General features: G+C 36.3%; 1 protein-coding gene across 1 annotated transcript in view; it reads left to right on the top strand.

Annotated features, from left to right (window-relative positions):
• Positions 1-23,176, top strand: part of PKHD1L1 (PKHD1 like 1) — a 199,004-nt gene that overhangs the window by 99,263 nt on the left and 76,565 nt on the right. The window contains exons 47-57 of the mRNA XM_042783626.1: positions 2,520-3,549; positions 4,880-5,071; positions 6,997-7,148; positions 8,969-9,128; positions 9,759-9,930; positions 11,605-11,693; positions 12,065-12,213; positions 15,480-15,609; positions 17,215-17,333; positions 18,978-19,107; positions 20,455-20,628. Of these exons, the coding sequence (XP_042639560.1) occupies positions 2,520-3,549; positions 4,880-5,071; positions 6,997-7,148; positions 8,969-9,128; positions 9,759-9,930; positions 11,605-11,693; positions 12,065-12,213; positions 15,480-15,609; positions 17,215-17,333; positions 18,978-19,107; positions 20,455-20,628 (2,497 nt within the window). The remainder of the gene's footprint in view (positions 1-2,519; positions 3,550-4,879; positions 5,072-6,996; positions 7,149-8,968; positions 9,129-9,758; positions 9,931-11,604; positions 11,694-12,064; positions 12,214-15,479; positions 15,610-17,214; positions 17,334-18,977; positions 19,108-20,454; positions 20,629-23,176) is intronic.

Below are 23,176 nucleotides of genomic sequence, written 5' to 3'. Positions count from 1 at the left end.
ATACCCAGGTTTCACCTTAGTTTCAGTCAGAAATCCAGTAGAAAAAAAGAAGGAAAGAAGAAAAGAAGGGAGAGAGGGAAGGAAGCAAGGAGTCCGGGAGGAATGAGAGGGAAAGGGAGGAAAGAGAGGGAAGGAAGGGAGAAAATGGGAGGAAGACCAGCAATGTGTGATAGACCAACACCATTAGCAAGCACCTGCTCCAGTCTCCCTGATGAAAACAAAGTCTGAATGGAATGAGTATGGCAGGCGTTACAAAGCAAAGCAGAGAGCTGTGGTGGCAAAGGAATCAAAGGAAAAGGAGCCTGAAGCCCAGCACATGAGATCGATAACATGGGGTTCCGGAAAGTGAGGCAGGACAGCCAGGCACAGCCATACTGCAAGAGCCTTGCTTTTGCTTAGGAGTATAAATTTACATCCAGTTCATACAGCTAATGTTTTTTCATGGAAGCATTTCTCCTTACTGAAATGAAAGCTCTGTATACCCTTGTTGTTGTTATTGTCAGGAGCTGTGGTAGCCTAGTGCCTAAGGCGCTTGACTGCTAACCAGAAGGCTGGTGGTTCAAACCCACCAGCCACTCCTTGGAAGGAAGGTTGGGCAATCTACTTCCAAAGTGACCCTTAGAAGATAAAATATGGAAGGGTGTAAACCAAACCAAACTCACTGCTATCGAGTTAATTCTGACTCATAGTGACCTCCCCACCTTTTGGTTTCCAAGGTGGTAAATCTTTACAGAAGTAAATTGCCCAGTCTTCCTTCTGCGGAGTGGCTGGTGGATTTGAACTGCTGACCTTTAGGTTAGCAGTCAAGTGCCTTATTCACTATGCCACAAGAGCTCTTCATGGAAGGGTAGGTATAATGGGTGGTTAACATGAAAGAAAGAACAAAAGAGAACAATTAATTTATTTAGTGATAAATAAAAATAGGTATTTGAGAAATGAATTAGTAAATGAAGTAAATGAATAAAAAATCTTGAACCAAAGAACTAAAAGTGAGACCTTTTCTAATGTGTTCCTCTCAGTAACGATTCTGTAAACACACCACCCTTGGTGTATGTGTATTTATTTATTTATAAAAGAAGTACATTTTTTTAAGAATTAGTTAATATTTGAAGGCATCAAATCTACTTAGGTGATGGACAACAGGCTTTTGTTCTATGTGATTAATCATCATTGTTTCTTTTTCTGTTTGTTTAATTTCAAAATACAGCTGACAAAGAGCTCCTACTAAAAGTAGAAGAAATGTTAACTCTTCCAAGTTTATTTTTGTTTGCTTCTGCTTGCATTATTATTATCTTCAATTTACACTTTCATTTCAGGAATCATTTTAAGCCCTTGGCTCATTTTGTGAGGATTAATCTAATAAAAAGTAGATAGTAAAGTCCATACATCTGATAATCCAATAATCCTTGAATGCAAATTTACCAGTTAGGGTGACAGAGCCACTGCCTCCATGTTGTGAAACCCCTCTCCTCTTGGATTTGCTGTCCCTACACACACCACATCTGAGTGTGCACTGAGTATTGGTGCTAGGGTCAAGCTGTATACTAAATATTTGTAATGCTTAATTTTTATTTTTCAATTAAGAGTTAAAGTAAACAGAGGCCCTAATTTTTTCTTTCCTCTCCCACGGGATCATACTAGACAAACAGGCATATACACCCACATTACCCCCTCCCACCCACACACACACACACACTGACATCCACTATATAAGGATCCCTGGTGGTGCAGTGATTAAGAGCTCAGCTGTTAAGTGAAAAGTTTGTGCTTTGAACCCACCAGCCACTCCAAAGGAGAGAGATGTGGCCATCTGATTCTGTAAAGGTTTGTAACCTTGGAAACCCTGTGGATCAGTTCTGCTCTATCCTATAGGCTTGCTATGAGTCAGATTTGACCCAGTGGCAATGTGTATAGGTATTTGATTATTGATCACAGACCTATTGAAAGAAAGCACATAGTGGTTAATAAGACCACCAACTCTAGAATCAGACCAATCTGGACTTACATGGAGTTTTGTGATCAAAACTGATCTAAAGCTCTGTTTCTTCACCCATAAGATGAAGTTAGTGACAGTGGCTACTTCATAGGGTTGTGGTAAGAATGTGATCATTCACATAAATTTCACAGCACGTATCTGGCACATGGTAAGCAATAAATGTTTCTTCTTATTAGATAAAAATCAAATGGGGGAAAGGACGTATTTTCAGTTTTATTTTCACAACACAAAAGGTTGGTAATACACTAAAGTGAAAGGCAGAAAATCAAAGATGGCTTTCATTTATTAATTCATTAATTCATTTGATTAAAAAAAATGGCTGTTACACATGGTACCTATGAAAAAAGAGGTAGGTTGGGGAGTCTATTAACATTTTCAAAAGAGAAATGTAAATAATATGAAAGATAGATGTGTATTAAGAGTTAATATAAAATTGGAGATATTTTAGAGCAGGAAAATATGAACTAGACAAATGCTGAGTCTATGTGGATCAGTAAATAGCTGTGATTTCTGGACCTGATAGGTATTCCATGCTGGCCAGGCTTTCCGGTTGGGACGATATCCAATACATTGGCACCTGTTGGGAGATTTGCAGTTTAAGTCTTATGTAAGAGGCTGTGCAATTCACCAGACCTATAACAGAGCTGTTACTATCCATAACACACATCACCTTCTGATTGAGAGGAATATTATCTACGATATCAAGGGAGGAGCATTTTTTATAGAAGATGGTATCGAACATGGCAATATCCTGCAGTATAACTTGGCAGTCTTTGTACAGCAAAGTACTAGCCTTCTGAATGATGATGTGACCCCAGCTGCATTCTGGGTAACCAACCCAAACAACACCATACGACACAATGCAGCCGCTGGTGGTACTCACTTTGGCTTTTGGTACCGAATGAATAACCACCCAGATGGACCTTCCTATGACCGAAACACTTGCCAAAAAAGAATTCCTCTTGGAGAATTCTTTAACAACACTGTTCATTCTCAAGGTTGGTTTGGAATGTGGATATTTGAAGAATATTTCCCCATGCAAACAGGATCTTGCACTTCTACAGTGCCAGTGCCTGCAATATTTAGTTCACTTACCACTTGGAACTGTCAAAAAGGAGCTGAATGGGTCCATGGTGGTGCCCTTCAATTCCATAACTTTGTGATGGTAAATAATTATGAGGCTGGAATCGAGACCAAGAGGATCCTGGCACCTTATGTTGGAGGATGGGGTGAGACCAATGGAGCAGTGATTAAAAATGCCAAAATAGTTGGTCATCTCGACGCACTGGGAATGGGGTCTGCATTTTGCACAATGAAAGGCCTGCGTCTCCCTTTCAGTGCGGGCTTGACTGTATCTTCCGTACGTTTTATGAACTTTGACCGTCCCAGCTGTGTAGCTTTAGGAGTGACATCCATCACTGGCGTTTGTAATGACAGATGTGGAGGTTGGAGTGCAAAATTTGTTGACATCCAGTATTTTAACACACCGAACAAGGCTGGATTTCGATGGGAACATGAAATGGTACTGATTGATGTTGATGGTTCACTTACAGGTAATGTTATTTTTTAATTTGTGATGAAATACATGAGAAATATGTGTTTTGTGATCATAGGAACTTGGTTTATCAGAGAAGATGCACATGAATCACAGATCTAACCTGGTACCCAATATTATGACGATAAAGGATATAGGCAAACTGCAGGCACAGATGAGACATTCTTTCCTGGAGGAGCCACAGACTATCAGACACCATCCCTGAATATGTCCTCTTGCTCTTGCATTTGCACTTTGATTTGGGATAACAGCAAATTTTGAGCAATGTTTATGGAAACATTGATCACAAAAGGAAACCATTTCAGTTTTGAAACTCTTCCATCTTATACTCCATTAATTGTATAGATAAGAAACTGCTTACATGAGTACCCAATTTCTCTAGTTAGACATATCCCATATACCCATAAATTCCAAATTTACTTACACAAGAAATATAGACAGGCCAGGTATATACCACTAAAATATTCTGCTGGGCCGAAGTAAGTTACAGGCCTGCTGTTGACCATTTTCTTTTCATGTTAAATTTAGAATTAGTTCAAAGAATATGTTAACTCTAGTACAAAACTCAGTATCTTTCAACTCAAACATTTTAGCCTTTCAAGTTCAGAGTATGTAATATTTTCTGTAAATATTGTTTCTAGAATTTAGAGTTTTTACAAATGTATAAGGATAAAGGCTTGTCTGAATAAGATAGCAGGGATTTGTGTGTGTAAAATGTGTTCTGCATAACACTGTATGAGAGAGAGAGACGATACACAAGTAAGCCCACAGATCTTGAGTATTTTCTTCTGAAAGACTCTGAAAGATGAAAGAATGCTCATCTTGATATTTAAGTAGACTGAGTTCCCAACTCTAGTCGTTCACTTCTGTCTCTGCTCTTATTGTGGCTTAAAGAAGGAGGATATTTAGGTATTTTTGACATGTAAAACTTTGTGTAATCTATTGTTTTACATAGTTCAGCTTAGATTTTTAATGTTAGTTAACAGTGCATTGGTGCAGGTTCGGTGAGACTGTCTGAATTTGAATCCTTCTGTGTATTGTTGATACACAGATTTGTAACTTGTTAGAAATCCACTTCCCATCATCTATTCTGGCTCTCGTTACTGCAAATCTCCTATGTCCACCACACCCACAATAAGGTCCTTCACCAAGGAGTCAGCTGAACAGTGTCTGTATGTGGTCCTTTGCTCCATGCCAAAAAAAAGAAAAAAGAAAAAAAGATCAAGACTTTTGGATTTTGTCAGTGGCTCTATGGGTCACAGTACTTTTATGTTGCAGACAGTTCATGAGGGCAGATAGAAACCACCTGGTTCGTGTTCCTTTCCCAGGACACAAAGGACACACCGTCATCCCTCACAGCTCGTTGCTGGATCCTTCTCACTGCACTCAAGAACCCGAGTGGAGCATTGGATTCCCCGGGTCTGTCTGCGATGCCTCTGTCAGTTTTCACCGTTTAGCGTTCAATAAGCCTTCTCCAGTATCTCTGCTAGAAAAGGATGTGGTTCTCTCAGACTCTTTTGGTAAGTGAAATATGAGTTTAGGCCATTAATTTGAATATGTTTTCCTAAATTTTTGTGATCATCTTCTTGAGTTTTCACTTGATATAGAATGTTGGATGATGCACAAAACTTATCAGTCAGAGTCCAGGCAGAAACAAATAACAAACTCATTTGGGTACTTGAGAAACACTGGGTAAATTGATGGATCGCCGCGATATTCTGCTGATTAAGGAAGCCCCGGACAAATTACCATAGAGAGCAGGAAAGGTGACATGACCCTTAGGGAAATACAGTGAAAGTATACTATTGTTCCTCCCACCAAATGCAAATGATTTTTCTTTTCTTTGTTGATTGAGTATTTGCTAGATGAGTAGGGGCATACCAGTCACCAGAGACTGTGTTGATTTATCTATTTGCTACAATAAAGATACTATTTCTGAAACTCCAGAGGTGTTTGTGGGTAGGTTCAGTTCTGCTCCACTTGTGCTCCTGGCAGGACTCAGGAGGAAGGAACAGCTGCTACTGTAATGAGTAGAAGGCTCTTTCATTGCGTTGTGAGGCTCAAGAGGTCAAACACCCTCAACAACCTCTTTTCGAGTCAGTGCTTGAGAACATCTTGCTAATATGCCATTGGCCAAAAGAGTTGACCAACAGTAGGCCCATCTACTCTGCCCTCAGGAAGAGAGAACAATGAACGGATATTTGCTGAACCATCATCAAATACATAGTAAACAAATTATTATAGTTCTTCTTGTACTTTTCAGGGGTTTTTGTATTAAGAGCTTTTACTGGCTCCGCTCAAGGCCCTTTGAGAAAGAAGACTAACTTATAAGCCTAAGAATTAATTTCTTTTCCCTTGATATCCACCCCCTTAAAATTTTCTTTTGTCTATCCCCAAAAGAAAATCAATAACTATTAATTTCATAAACTTGCTGCTAGCTTCTTCCTCCAAAATTTTTAAGGGAAGGCTTTGCTAATTTAACATAAAATTTAATCAACTTGGAGACAGAGAGAGAGAAAAAAAGAACAGGATCAATTAATCACAGACCTTTTACTTTATACAGGACCTTTTAAAATCTTCTATTGAAGATGTCAAGCATGCTTTCATGACCAAAGCATTACTAAATTATGTGTATTATTTTCAAAGCATTACTAGTTATGTATACATATTTCCTTAATAGGTAGTCTAGGTTCCAAGTATGTTATTCACAAATTTAGTGCTAAGAGATAGGTCTAGTTGTAGCCTAGATCCTTAAGACTAAATAAAAATTTTCATTAGTATCTTTGTGGATTTTGATTAGTTCAACAGATACAGGAAAATCTAATAAAGAACCAGAATTTATATTTACATACACTGTAAATCAAGGATTGTGAAGAATTCAATTCTTAAAAGAATGGAAATGGGATTAAATTTTAGATCAATGGTGCTTAAAGAGTAGCATTCATATTTTAAAGCACTTTTATCTTAGTAGTAGTTGTTGTTGTTGTTGTTATGTGCCTTCGAGTCAGACCTGACTCATAGTGACCCCTCCTTGGGTTTCCAAGGCAGTATCTCTACAGAAGTACATTGCCCAACCTTCCTTCCAAGTTAGTAATAGTGAGTCTTAACTGATGAATCCTTGCATTGCCTTAGTACTACAGCATAATTGCCATAGACATGTTATATGTCCATTCTGTCTTTCTATAAGAACAAAAACTCCATCTCAATTCAAAATTCCAAGTGATAAAGCATTTTATGTTTCAGTTAAATGTAATATTAAACATTTGGGACCTTCACTGAAATGAAGACATTTAGAAGATAAGTAATGAAATGTTACGCTGACCTCTTTAGAGAATACCATAGACTAGACCAATATTTATGTGCACTTGCACTTGCACATAAAAGGGATAGTTTTCTATGAGTTGGGACTGCTGTTATTTGCGTCTTGTTTTGTGTTTTCCTACAGGCACAAGCATTGTTCCTTTTCAGAAGAAACGACTGACTCATACATCAGGATGGATGGCTCTGATTCCAAATGCAAATCATATTAACTGGTATTTTAAAGGTGTAGATCATATAAATAACATATCATATACATCAACCTTCTATGGATTTAAGGTAAACAGAGAGGCATAAAACTGTCTGCTAATAATTACAATTGCATATTCCTCAAACACAACCCACACTTGGGTTTTCACTCGTATCAGTTGTTAGAGTCAGGATGTCCTGGCCTCAATAACCATCTATCAAAGTCCTGCATACCTTTCTTGACCTGCCCCTAAATCACCTCTGCTCTGAGCAGCAAGTCAAGAAAAGCTTCCACTGAGAATCTGATAAGGACCCTTAGTTGCGCAGTGGTTAAGTATTTGGCTGCTAACTATCAACAGTTTGAACCCACCAGCCACTCCATGGGAGAAAGATGTGGCAGTATGCTTCTTTAAAGATTTATGGCCTTGGAAACTCTATGGGGAAGTTCTATTCTGTCCTACAGCATTGCTGTGAATTGGAATTGACTCAATGGCAGTTGGTTTTGTTCTGTTTTTTTTACATATAAGCACTCATTTTGCCATATTCCCATAGTACTGTTTGTGCCTCTGTTATTGTTGCCATATGATAGCTAACATTTATTGTTTATAATATCTTAGACATCAGTTAAGCACTTTATTATTTGTATTATGAAATATATCAAGCATTCAGAAAACTATAGAAAAAGCCAACTCTTGTGTGCCTACTGCCTAGCTCTCTCTGAAGCTAACATTCTGTGAATATTTACTGTAGTTTTTTTAAGGAAAATATACATACAGAAGTCCCTTGTACAACTTACCCTGATTTCATTTCTCAGTCTCCACCTATAATGGTAACCAGCACCTGAATCAGGTGATCTGAATGCTCATACATGTTCTTATACTTCCACTCCATATCAGTGCAGCCAAAAACAATGCCTAGCATTCTTTTGCATGTTTTCCAACATTATAGAAATAGAACATTCTCCAATTCTCTAACTTGGTTCTTTAGCTTGTGTTGTTTCTGAGATTTCAATTCATGTTTGCTAATGACTTACTATGTAGTGAAATCCTTAAAACTACCTGTGAATTAGCAATATCCTCATTTTTACACATGAGGAAACAGAAGTTCAAAGAGGATAGAAACTTATCCACAATTGCATAGCTAGTAAGTGGCACAACTGAGATTTGAATTCAGCAGCATTATTCCAGAACCCACTTTATTTTCTTATTTATTCATCACCTTATATTTTAATTATTAATACATATGCCTTCTCTAGTGGACTGGGAATGTTTAGGGAGTATAGACTGTAGTATCAATCATTATATTACTCATAATGCCTACCACATTATTTAGAATTACCCAATGTGTTAACTTGGTATTAATAAGATTCCTACCATAACAATCTCAAAGATAAACCTATCCCTTTGTCATTCAGTAAGCTATCCTATGGATATAAAGGTTTGGAGAGAGGTGCCAGCTTGAACTACAAACTCCCCAGAAAATTTAAGAAACATTTTAGGGAGTTGAAGATCAACAAAACACAGTTTATTGGCCCTTTGCCCTTGAGGAGTCCAGGTATCAGGTCATTATATCAGAATGCATGTTTGTGTGTATATGTGTGCACATGTGCACACATGTGGGCAAACATACTCTATCATCTATCCATCTATGTATCCATCAAGAGATCCCCTAGGTGAGTCTTAACTGATTAATCTTTCCATTGCCTTAGTACTACAGCTAGCATAATTGCCATAGACACGTCAAATGTTAATAAGTAAAATGTGAAATAAAGGCAAGATGGAAACAAAATTAAAACAAATACTTTAAATTTTAATATAATACAGGGGCTAATTTTATGTGATAAAATTAATGTATATTACACAAAGTTTTAACACATGAAACAAGTAATATTTTGATGCAAACTTTTATAGAAAGAAGATTATGTAATCATATCTCATAATTTCACTCAAAATCCTGATATGTTTAATATTATTGATATGAGGAATGCCTCTTCAAACCCATTGAATTGGAATACTAGCAAGAATGGAGACTGGCACCTTGAAGCAAACACTAGTACTCTATACTACTTGGGTATGTATTCACTAGACAGAGGCGATTATTTTTAACTAGTGCTTTTTCTAAAAGATGAGAAAAATTACTTAATGGACAGCTTTGTGTTTCAAATCAGGACCTATTTTAAACTATGTGTTTGAAATCAATGGCACCTAACAACATGTTATACAGTGCCCTGAATGTAACAGGATTCAATAAATGCATGTTTAATGAAAGGACTGGAGACTGAATTTATTCTCAAGAAAGCTTTGACTTAAATTAAAAATATGTATTTTTTCCACCTGGAGATGACACTAGCACTCTTACTCATGGTCCCAACACTTATATTTCATGGAAGAAGAAATGTGTACCACAGAAGCAGACCTGTATTTTCATTTTGTTTTTATTATTTATTTTTGAAAAATAAAATATTTAAGAATAAATACTTATTTGAAGTTCTAAAGTACCTATTTTTGTCAAGATATTTTGATTGTGTGCTTCTCAACAAGACATGTACATTTTGGCGGAATTTCTTCAAAACTATTTGAATTATACCATTATTATCTAGGGAATATCTTCTACAAATGTCATGATTTGGGGCATTCAAGTACTTTGATTCAAGCACTCTGATCCTCATGTAAATTTGTACTGCTTTTGCTTCACCCTCAGTGTCAGGAAGAAATGACCTCCGCCAGAGCCAGCCTGTTTCTGGGACGCTGGATCCTGATGTCAAAGATGTCACTATTAATTTCCAAGCTTACTGTTGTGTTCTTCAGGACTGCTTTCCTGTTGATCTCTCATCAAGAAAACCAACTCCCAGGAAGCGACCAGCCACATACAAGTATGTAGTCCTTTCCTGGTTTACTATCCTTTATATGTCTTGATGTAACCCTCTTTCATGTGTCCCTCATAGGTGATTTAACAATGCCTTTCTCCTGCACAATACTTTGCAAGTCACAAAGCACTTCTGCATACATTGCTTCCCTTGAGCCTCCCAATTACCCCGATGAGGAAATGCAAAGATCTCATAGAAAGTGTGTGTGTGTTTGTGTGTGTGTGTATGTGTGAAAATTACTAGAAATCTCAGATTTTCAGAATTTTAGATCTGAATTGTTAGGGCTTGCTCAATTTCCTTATTACATAGGAAAGAATGTCTTAATGGCACATCCAGTAGAGCACCAGAAACTAAATCTCCTCTTTAATCCAATGCTTTCTTAGCAGGTGGTGTCTCTTTTTCTTGAATATCATTCATGGTCAAATCTCACTGTAGAGTTTATTTAATTTTATTTCAAATATTTTACCTCTTTATGTTAATTTTTCTAGTAAAAAATATTTTTTTTCTATCTTTGGAATATGTATAGATCTTTGTTTCTCGTGTAAAATACCACTTTTTACCTTGCATTAGAGTACATTTTGGATATTTTAAAAATTTTTGGGTAGTTTTTCTTTCTGCTTGTCTGTAAGGGAGAACACTGGTTTTATGTATCTTTCTGTCCTTATGGAGAAATGATGATGATGATGATGATCACAAAAGAACATTTAGATATTTAATAGTCCTCTACAGTACCACTAATGGTATTTATTAGATGAATTAGATTTAAAAAATATATAGGTATCACATTAACTATTGCACAAAATAATAATAATAATAATGGAATTTGTTCATTCATTCATTCATTAAAATATATTTATTGCAGCAGGTTTCTTAGTCTTACAACTATCACATTTTAACAGAACAAACTGTATATTGGCCCTTTTATAGCACCCAGATGAGTATCATAGAATTTTGAAACGTTTTCCTTGGTTAAGAGAGCAACCACTGACTGTGAACATTTTTCAATAGGAAAATATCATAAACTTTATAATATTCTTTTCAGGAGTTTATATTAAGAGGTAATTTCTAGAGGGTATAGTGATGAAATGTGGAGACTCTCTCTCCTCCATTCACTTTCACATGAACAAAACTTTCATTGTAGATATACACACACACACACATGCCCTTCCACTACACCCAGACCAGTGGCTTAAACTCATTCTCTCATCCTTGCCACCCTTCTCTTCACAGAATCAAACCAACAGTATCTTTCCCTTCCTTTCTCCATGCAATGTTGTTGTTGTTGTTGTTGTTGTGTGCCATCGAGTCGGACCCGATAGCACACATAAAAACCTTCAATTGGATAAAACATATATTTCATTTTTCCACCATGTAAAACCTTACAAGGAAATTGGATAATTTACATTTTAGACAAATCAAGAGTGTCACAAGGATTTAGTGGGAGAAAAAAGTTATTCAGATGGTGAATAGAAAGGAAATTTTCTTCAATGGAGAAAAACCTATATATGTAATTTATGTTTGTTGAGTATTTTACTAACTGCACATTAATTTGTCTATTTGGTGAAATTATAAGCTAAATTGCATTTTATCATCTCAAGACATCTAGTTTAGTGCTACAACCCTAAGAATATACTCATTAAATACATAGGGATAATAATTAGAATATTTCTCTTTTTTTAGTTTATGGTCAAATGATTCTTTTTGGCAATCATCTCGAGAAAATAATTATACCATACCCCACCCAGGAGCAAATGTGGTTATTCCTGAAGGTAAATACTTAAACATAAATTAATAAAATGCTTGTGTTTATCTAACATTAACACCGTGACAAGACAGACAGATGTCCCAAGAGTTAGCTTTCCACCTTTATGCAGCATACTTTGGGAAAAGAAGAAATTTAAAGGGGTGGACTCTATCATATCCTGGTTACTAAAATTAGCCTTCTGGGCTTTATGTGGATTTACACCTGAATATTAAGGATAATAGACTTTCTTGGAGAAACTGAAACTAGTCATTTTGTGGGATGATGAATCACAAACTTCAAAAACCAAGGCTCATTGATAAGTTTGTTGGTGTTTTCCCTGTAGGATGTAGTGTACGGATTATTTTATATGTCTTATACTGAAGTTTTGTTTTACAGGAACATGGATTGTAGCAGACACAGATATTCCTCCAATAGAAAGGCTCATTATTTGGGGGGTTCTAGAACTGGAAGATACATATAATGTGGGAGCTGCGAAGTCTTCTTACAGAAAAGTTGTTTTGAATGCTACTTACATATCCCTGCAGGTAAGGGTAGAGGGAATGGGTCTTGTAATTTATATCCCTATTAACCAAATTAAAAAATGTAGGCAAATTACTGAACAACTAATAAGAAAGCATTTTCAATTGGTGTGAATAAATTCACAACACACAATACATTTCTGCTCTTCTTTAAATTGTAGATTAAACATTCCTTAAGGAATAATTAATAATCATTGCTTTTCATAAGGTTTTCACTGGCCAATTATTTTAGAAGTGAATGGCACTGTCCTTCTTGCAGTCTGAGTTAGTCTGGAAACTCCATGAAACCTGTCCACCATGAGTGACCTAGCTGGTATTTGAAATACTGGTGGCCGTGTTTTATTGACTATGCAAAGGCACACAACTGTCTATGTCATAACAAATTTTGGATAACATTGTGAAGAATGAGAATTCCAAAACACTTAATTGTGCTCATGAGGAACCTGTACATAGACCAAAAAGCTGTTGTTCAAACAGAACAAGGCGATACTGCATGGTTTAAAATCAGGAAGGAAGTGCATCAGGGTTGTATCCTTTCCCCATACTTATTCAATCTGTAGGCTGAGCCAATAATCTGAAAAGCTGGACTATACAAAGAACATCATGGCATCAGGATTAGAGGAAGACTCAATAACAACCTGTAATACACAGATGACACAACCTTGCTTGGTGAAAGTGAAGAAGAGTTAAAGCATTTACTCATGAATATCAAAGACTAGAGCCTCCAGGATGGATTACATCTCAACATTTAAAAAATGAAAATCCTCACAAATGAACCAATAAGCAACATCACAATAAATGGAGAAAAGATTGAAGTTGTCAGCGATTCCATTTTACTTGGATCCACAATCAACACCCATGGAAGCATCAATCAAGAAATCAGACATCATATTGCACTGGGCAAATCTGCTGCAAAAGACCTCTTTAAAATGTTAAGGAGCAAAGACGTCACTTTGAAGACTAGGGTACACCTAACCCAGGCCATGGTATTTTCAATTGCCTCATATGCATGTAGGAGCTCTGGTAGCATAGTGCTTAAGGCACTTAACTGCTAACCAGAAGGCTGGCAGTTCAAACCCACTGGCCACTCCTTGGAGGGAAGGTTGGGCAATCTACTTCCATAGTGATACTGCCTGGGAAACCCAAGGAGGGGTTGCTATGAGTCGGGCCCAACTCAATGGCACATAACAACAACAACAACAACAACATATGCATGTAAAAGCTAAAGAAGACTGAGGAGGAGTCGATGGCTTTGAATTGTGGTGCTGTTGAAGAACAGTGAAAATACCATGGACTGCCAGAAGGACAAACAAGTGTGTCCTGGAAGAAGTGCAGCTGGAATGCTCCTTAGAAGGAAGAATGGCCAGACTTCGTCTCACCTACTTTGGTCATGTCAGAAGGGACTATTCCCTGGAGAAGCATGTCACGCTTGGTAATGTAGTGGGTCAGCAAAAAAGGAGAAGACCTTCAATGAGATGGATTGACACAGTGACTACAACAATGACCTCGAGCATAGCAAGGATTGTGAGGATGGTGCAGGACCAGGCAGTGTTTCATTTTTGTACATAGGGTCACTATGAATTGGAGTGGACTTAAGGGTACCTAACAACAACAACAAGGAGTAATTATCATTGAATTGAATGTTTTGATTCTACACAGAATACTTTGTGTTATAGGTAGGTGAAGCTAAAGTAACACTTTGTTCCAAAAAACCAAGAATTCTCAGGAGGGCTGGCAAATATTAAAAAAAAAAAACACAAAAAAAAACTAAGCCTTTGTTTCAAAAAAGGAAATGAAAAATATTTCTTAAAATAAACTGACATCAATGGAATTATGAAAGCAGGAGCAGAATAATAAATATGTTTTAATTTTTAGAACAATCACCTTATTTTCTCATAAACCTCGGATGGTTTATGTAACTGTTTAATCAGTTTAATTATTTATATTATTTAGTCTTTATTATTATCAGTCTTTGATTATTGTTCATTAAAAAGAATAGCTTAGCCAAAAATATATTATTAAAAAGTATTTAGTAGTTTCTCTTTGATCATAATGATAAAGTCCAGATTAGGTCTTTAATGCTTTAAAGGCATGGAGTCCATTAGTTAGATGCTTGGGCATTGAATCTTTACTTCACTATTTATTAGATGGGTAACCTTAGGTAAATTTTGACATCTTTCACCTTCAGTTTTCTCATCTATGAAATGAGAATAATAATTCCAATGCATTGGTTTAATGCTAAGGTTAAATGGGATAATATATGTAAAATCTTACATGTTACGCCTGGCATCCTAAAAACCAAATCCAACCCACTGCCATCTAGTCGAATCTGACTCAGAATGACTCCAAAAGACAGAGCAGAACTGCCCCACAGGATTTAAATCTTTGTGGAAGCAGACTACCTCATGTTTCTCTCACTGAGTGACTGGTGGGTTCAAACCACTGACCTTTTAGCAGCCGAATGTTTTAACCACTGCTCTGCCAGAGCTCCTATGCCTGACATAGTGTCAATAAATATTTAAATGATAGCTATTATGATTATTGGGAGCTCTGGTAGTGTAGTGCCTAAGGCACTTGACTGCTAACCAGAAGGCTGGTGCTTCAAACCCACCAGCCAGTCCTCGGAAGGAAGGTAGGGCAATCTACTTCCGTAGTGATACTGCCTCAGAAACCTAAGGAGGGGTCGCTATGAGTCAGGTCCCACTCGATGGCACATAACAACAACAACAACAATGATTATTAGCAATGATGGCTCATAAATGGATAATTTGAATGCAAGTGTGAAGAGTCTAAGATATGGTATTAAAAAAAAAACAACAACTCATCACCCTTGAGTTGGATTCAACTCATAGTGACCCCTCTTTGGGTTTCCAAGGCAGTATCACTACTGAAGTAGATTGCCCAGTCTTCCTTCTGAGGAGCGGCTGGTGGGTTTGAACTGCTAGCCTTCTGGTCAGCAGTCAAGTGCCTCAGGCACTACGCCACCAGGGCTCCCAAAAATATGATGTGGTATCGTATCTTAAAATGCAGAGTTTAACAAGTGTTACTTTAGATCTTAGGAGGTATTAAATTTAATCTTGGGAAAGTTATTGGTACTGCTTAACCCACAATGAATGTGTAAGTTATAACTCTCTCTGTTCTCTATATTATGACAAAATTCATTCATTTTTACTAGAGGAGGTTACCAGTGACTTCTTAATTCCTTTTTTAATAGGGGAATTTTTTTCTGCTCAATTTTAAAGTGTTAACAGTTTTCTTCTTCACTTCTGCAGGGAGGTAGATTAATTGGTGGCTGGGAGGATAACCCTTTTAAAGGAGAACTACAGATTATACTTAGAGGAAATCATTCTACCCCAGACTGGACTCTACCAGAAGGACCAAATCAAGGGTCAAAGGTCTTAGGTATGTGTCTCCCTGCACCCAAAGTGTCATATCAGTTTTGATAATCCAAATTATAGTAGCAAAGTCCTTGTTATCACTTCATGATGTTATGGTATCAGAAACTTTTGCGGATATTTGTTTATAGTAAAGAATGCTAAAAAAAAAAAAAAAGACATTTTAAAAATTAAATCATGTGACATTACTATAGTTGTATAGATGTATATATTGTATACCAAACTATAATTCATTATAAAGTCAATTTATTAACATATTTCTCCATAAGTGTATTGTTTTTCTGATCTTATTTCCATAATCATTTCCCTATATAAATAATAATACTTTTCATATTTCAGTGATTTTTCTCCTGAAAAGAAAACTTTCCTACATATTATTGTATTTACAGTATTAAACAATCTTGTTGGTCAGTTGACCTTGCTATCAGTTATCCAGTCACAAGCATTTAATTTCCAATTAAACAGTTATTATCCAATTTCTTATCAGTTACCCAAACACAAGCTTTAATTTCCCAGTTGCATTGCTATAGTCATAAATATTCCTATTGACCTTGGAAAGTAAAGGGCCTGGAAGGTTTTGATTTGTTCTCATTTAACTAATTAGTACTAAACCAAAACCAAACTCATTGCTGTCAAGTCAAATTCCAACTCATAGAGACCCTATAGGACCGAGTAGAGCTGCCCCATAGGATTTCCAACTCTGTAAATATTTACAGAAGCAGACTGCTATGTCTTCCTCCCATATAACACCTGGTGGGTTTGAACAGTCAACCTTTCAAATAGCAGCCAAGTGCTTAACCTCTGCATCACCAAGACTCCTTCAATTAACAGTATTGCATATTAATTTAGAAGACATATACAAGCACTCAGTAAATAAGGGAATTAAAGAATGGATCAATAGTAAGTCAGCTCTCTACTGGCATCATCCTGAGGCAGACAAACTTAATCTTAAAATATATATTTTTTTCTTTTATACATTTAAAAAATAATAATAATAATACTTCAAACAACACAGAGCAATATCAAGAAAAAAATATGCACCCATTCCAATTTTGCCCCCTTGAGGAAAATGACATTGGGGAAGCGTTTTCACAGGTCTCCATGCTTTTTAACTGTGCTGACATTCACATCATGCATATTGATATATTGTAATAGGACTCTTCCTTTTAAAAATCACTGTCAAACTTAATATATTATTATGTATCTTTCCCCACTCCCCATATTATGGACATCTTTCAGATCAATTCTTATAGATTAAAGTTACCATTTTATAGCATAATACTCCACTGTATGAATACACTATAGTTTATTCCATCATTTCCCAATTGATGTACATTTGGATTTGTTTTCTCTTTCTAAACATGGCAGTGGTAAACATCCTCATTCATGTATTCTTATGCATTGGCTTTGATTTCTATGGACCAGATTCCTAGTAGTGGGTCAAAGGGTCAAAGCTTCCTTATATAGCCTATGAGCAGATAACCCCAATTCACACATTCATGCTAAAAATTCAATTGCTTATTAAAATGTATCAAAGAACGGATTCATTTTATCCTAGCACCTAACCCAATAGTGTGTGGTGGATAAATGGGAGCATGTTTTTCTCATCCAGGGGTGTTTGGTGAGCTGGATCTTCATGGAATTCCACGTTCAAAATATAAAACGAAGCTCTCAGAAACCGCAGAGGCGGGTTCCAGAGTCCTGTCTCTGATGGATACTGTGGATTGGCAGGTAAAGGAAATATGTGGTCGCAAGTCCTACCCAGTGGGTCAGCTTAAAAAGATGGCATTTGCTTTCTCAAGTGATTAATCAAGTGAGAAAGGTGTATTTTAAAATCAGTTTGCACTCAGAAAGCTGACCTGATAACAATTATTTAAATACTGTGGTCTCACATGTCCTTCAGAATATATGAAACTCATTATGTATATACTAGTCATGAAAGAAAAGTATCACTGTTTTGGGTGAAAAATGTTTTATTACAAAACAGAAAATAAGAATATATTTTATTGTTATCTTGGTTACCTTTTTGCTTCCACTTTGCGGTTTTAAATTTTAAGAATTTGGAAAAGAAACAAATCCTGATGCCCAGAGGTATTTAATGCCTCATTAAATGAGAGATTTTGGTAAAATATGAATAGTGGCAATTCCCACCCATATTATATTCATGAACAGATACAGGGCATAGATACCACGTTTTACCAGTATGTTCTTTAATGACAAAGGATCAGGAAAATGGATGAATTGTATTTCTAGTCTCTCAGACCTCAGCTAGGTTTCTGCTGGTGAAGCTGAGCTTTAGGGTTCCATATCTAAGAAAGCCTTAGTCTGAACAAATCAATACAAATCATCAAAATACATGGCTTTGCTCTCCTAAGGTAGTTAAAAATTGATGAATAGGAGGAGAATTTATTGGGTTGTATTATAATCTATTTATAATATATTCTTAATTATGATAGTTCAAGTGTGATTACTTTTTTTAAGAGAGAGTAATTAAATAAAGGATTCCAATATCCTATTATTTATCCAGTTAATATTTTCTTAATGCCAACTGCATATCAGAGAGGCAGACTAAATGAACAAATATGTGTACAGATTGTACATGCATGTGATGGAAGAAATAAAGCAGGTAGTGTGACAGAGCATGTCAGGGTAGAAGTGGTAGATAACATTAAGTACAGTGGCCAGAGAAAGTCTCTCTTGAAAGTGTGACGTTTGAGCAGAGACATGGATGACAAGAAGGAGCTTAATATACAAAGACTAGATACTAGGTCTTGGGCTTACCCTTTAACTTTGCTTTGCCTTTCCCACCTTTCAGAATTATCAAATGATAGTTAATTTTGCAAAGGAAATTGATTTTAAAACATCAAGTATTAAGAATACATCCTGACCAGTTTTTAATATTTGCTTTGATATATTTAATTTTAAAATACATATTGCTACAATTGCTTTAAATGATAAATTTAAGAAAATGCAGATACAATTCAAAACTTATAATTGTTAATATCGAACACAAGTATGGGGGAGCTCTGGTAGCATAGTGCCTAAGGCACTTGACTGCTAACCAGAAGGCTGGCGGTTCAAACCCACCAGCCACTCCTCAGAAGGAAGATGGGGCAATCTACTTCCGTAGTGATACTGCCTCGGAAATCCAAGGAGGGGTTGCTATGAGTCGGGTCCAACTCGATGGCACATAACAACAACAACAACACAAGTATATTTATATTCTAAATGTACAGTATATTCTTTTTTTTTTTTTTGTAATACCACGATTGTTAATCAGGCATAAATTAAATGGAAATTATGTAATTGTTATTACTAAGAAATCGAAACTTATTTAAACAACTGTTCTTGAATTTGGCACTGGAATTTTTTAAGGAGGGTGAAGAGATTGTGATAACAACCACAAGCTATGATTTCCAGCAGACAGAAACCAAAAGAATTGCGAAAGTCCTGCATGATCACAAAGTTCTCATTCTCAATGATACTCTTTCCTATACTCACCTGGGTAAGTAGCTGCTCTTTACCAAATAGGTGAATAATTAAAATGTCTTGAAATACTCACATTTCTAATGTTCTACTCCTTAATTAAAATTATTTGATAAGACATGTCACAAATATATTTCAGAGGAACATTACATTCAGATTTGCACTGGTACCACTGCTAGTACCATTACTAGTTATGTGCCAACTTCTAATAGTCCCTACAGGATGCATTTATTCCTTCAGCAAATACAGAGTTACTACAACATGCCAGGGAGCAGAAGCAAAGCTAATGTGTTCCTTACCTTGCTATTCATCATTTTATTTACAGAACTGCACTGTAAATATCTGTTTATTCATTGATCTCTTACATTGAACTGTAATCATTTTTAGAGCACAAACATGCCTCAGTCTCATCGTAAATGTTCAATAAATATTGATTGAATTACTTTGCCCTTTCTTTTGATTTACCAAGGTTCTATCTTGAAGGCAAAGAACTAGCTTTTTAATTAGAATTTCAATCAATCACTTTGAAAAGGATTTGTAGACTTGGATTATTGTGATTTTTCTTGATGATAATGATTCAGCTGAAAGGTGAATTAGTAATTGATTGAGTAAAATGAACTAAGGTTTTTAAAAATGTATTTTGTCTCCAATCTGTATTAGAAATTGGGAAGTAGAGATATACATATGTTTATTTGACTCTTTCTGAATTTTACATAGTATAAAGAGATGTTTTGAGTCAAAGAAAACAAATATTTCTTTATTTAGCAAGGTAACTCTTTTCCACTTAGTTTTCAAGAATGGCTCTTTGAAAAATCTTCAGTTTAATATGTAGCTTCATAACCTTCCATGTGACTTAGCTTATTTCACGAGACAGAACTTACTGTGCAGAACTGCACGATCCTTCATGCATTTGTGATTGAGAAATGTGCCATATAGAAACAAATTAGGAAAATGGTACTCTAAAGCAGTCTTTCTACAAGGGCAGTTGCCACACCACTGCTTTAAAATGACTGGCAGGAGGGGAACATTTGGGAGATATAAAAAGGCAGGTTCCTGGGCACCACCCCAGACCTACTATACCACATTTTCTGAGGTAAGACTTGGTACTCTCTGCTTTAGGCAAGCTTCCAGGTATAAACAGAATAATTTTTTTTTTGTTGTTGTATTATTTCAGTTTATAAATTAAAAGATACCACACTTTCAGTCTGACATCTATCTGTGTTTAAACATGCAAATTTAATCAATTCATGTATTTGTGTTGACTTTTGGACTAATTGAAAGTTCTTTATCTTATGACCTGCAAAGAATCTAATAAAGACAGGGGTTCTTCAGCATTGGTACTAATTTAGCTGACCTTCTGTTGCAGCTCAAAAGTACCATGTTCCTGGCACAGGTCAGAGCTATACACTGGCAGCTGATGTTGGGATACTGAGTAGAAATATCAAAATAGTAGGCCAAGATTACCCAGGTTGGGTCAAAGAATCTTTTGGTGCACGAGTCCTGATCAGCTCATTTACTGAAAATATGATGACATTTAGAGGTTGGTACAGATTTCATATTATTTTTTTCCTAAGTTAAATATAATATGATCTCTTCTATTTTTAGTTGTTGTTGTTGTTGTTGTTATTTGCCATCGAGTCGGCCCCAACTCATAGCGACCCCTCCTTGGGTTTCTGAGGCACTATCACTATGAAAGTAGGAATGCCCAACCTTCCTTCCAAGGAGTGGCTGGTGGGTTTGAACCACCAGCCTTCTGGTTAGCAGTCAAGTGCCTTAGGCACTATGCTACCAGAGCTCCTCTATTTTTAGTTAGTCTTCAATAATTCTAAGTTTTTATAGGACCACGTGGGAAAACAGCCCTAAGAGGGATTATGTAGCTCAGGTACCATGTTCCGATTAGATTCACTGACATTGTTGGGAATTATTTTATTTTCATCCACTCCAAGAATTATCAAATTGGCAGTGACTTTAGATAACACCTATACCAGCTTCATACCCAAACAGAAATAATTTTATAATAACTACAATAGATCATTTGATGGTTCTGGAAAATTAAAACAAAAAAAACAAGAAAGAGAAAACAGTAATAAATCCTAATGTGCCCATCACCAACTGCAACAATTATGAACTTTGGCTAATCTTATTTCATCCACATCTCTACTCTTTCCAAGCCCCTGTATTGTTTTGAAGCAGATATTTCATCTATAAATACTTCAGGAGATAACTCTAAAAGATTTTTTAAAAACATCTACAACACAAATATCAACCTGAAAAAAATGGTAACTATGACTCCTTATCAAATGATTGTTTGACTTTCCCCTGTTGGTAGTTTTTCCTCCTTCTTTCCTTCCTTTGATGGTTCCTTCTTTACTTTCTTCCTTCCTTCTTTCTTTTGTAGTCAATTTGTTTAAATTACGATCTATATAAAATCCATGTTGCAATTTATTATTAATTTCAAGTCTCTTTGATGCATTTCTCTTTCCTTGCAATTTACTTACAAAAGAAGCTGGTCACCTATCTAATAGAATTTATAACAGTCTGAAATTTAGTGATTGCATCCCTGGAATTTAAATTGTCCCTCTCTCCCTTGTATTTTCCATGCATAGGTAGTTAAGAATAATAGAATCAGATTCAGGCCCAATTTTTAGGCAAGACTTCTTCATAGATGGTAATACATTTTCCATTATTAGGCACACAATGTCTAATGTTTCCCCTTTTGTGATGCTCAAACCAAAAACCAAACTCACTGATGTCAAGCAGGATCCAACTCATAGCGACCTGTCCTTGGGTTTCTGAGGTGGTATCTCTATGGAAGTAGATTGCTCAGTCCTCCTTCCATTAATGATCATTGCCTGAACTCATTAACTTACTGGATGTAAAAATGATGATATTCTAATTCCATCATTCCTTTCTCAATTATAATCTGAAATACTTCTATGAAGAGAAATTCCTTGAACAATTATTTGACAACCCAAAAGAACAGTTCATATAGGAAAGGCAGGAAAAATACTTGGTTCTTTCCTCTTATTTATTAGTTTTCAAAATCATGATTTGGATCAGGAGTTTTTGTGTGTTTTATTTTGTTACTAGTATCATTGCAAGCTCATGGATTTAAAACAGGACTTCAAACAGGTTCATGCCAATTTGACCCACTGCTAAGAATTTGCATTTCCACCCCAGAGATACTGAATCAGAATCTACATTTTGACCAAATCTCAGGTGGTTCTTGAAGATCCTTATAGATTCTTATACATAAGAATCTCCTTGGGACCCTGCTAAAATGTAAATTGATTCAGTATATGTGAGATGGAAATGCAACTTCTTAGCAGGGGCTCCAACTGGAATGAACTGGTTCAAAGCCCTGATTTAAAAGTATTTATATGTTTAATCCACATATAATGCCGAAGATGATAAAGTGGCAGGATCCAGGTAAGGGAAGGGAGGGGCCCCACCCAAGAGGCAGGAAGGAGGGAAGGCTGGGGACACCAAAGTAGCAGGATCCAGGTAAGAAGAGGGTGGAGAGGTTTCAAACAACTAAGGGAGACAAACTTGTCTGTCAGTTTGTCATACAGTGGTGGCTTGTATGTTGCTGTAAGGCTTGAGGCTGTGCCACCAGTCTTTCAAATGCCAGCAGGGTTGTACATGGTGCACAGGTTTCAATGCAGCTTACAGGCTGAGACAGACTAGGAAGAAGGAAGAGGCCATCCACTTCTCAAAGAATTATTGGCCAGGGAAAACCTATGAATAGCAGAGAATCATTACTGGGCAACTTTATGAATAGCCCGGAAACATTGTCCGATACAGTGCAGCAAAACAAGCCCCTTAGGTCAGAAGGCTCTCAAAATATGACTGGGAAAGAGCTGCCTCATCAGAGTAAAACCAACCTTAATGATATGGATAAAGTAAAGCTTTTGGTACCTACATTTGCTTAGATGGCATGACTCAAATTGAGGAGAAACAGCTGCAAACATCTGTTAATAATCGGAACATAGAATGTATGAAGTATGAATCTAGGAAAATTGGAAGTTGTCAAAAATGAAATGGAACACATAAAGATCAATATCCTAGGCATCAGTGAGCTGAAATGG

This window comes from Orycteropus afer, unplaced genomic scaffold (assembly GCF_000298275.1).
Source record: "Orycteropus afer afer isolate SDZICR_OR568_19922 unplaced genomic scaffold, OryAfe1.0 scaffold00021, whole genome shotgun sequence".
Taxonomy (NCBI): Eukaryota; Metazoa; Chordata; class Mammalia; order Tubulidentata; family Orycteropodidae; genus Orycteropus; species Orycteropus afer.
This window is presented reverse-complemented; position numbering and strand designations above follow the sequence as displayed.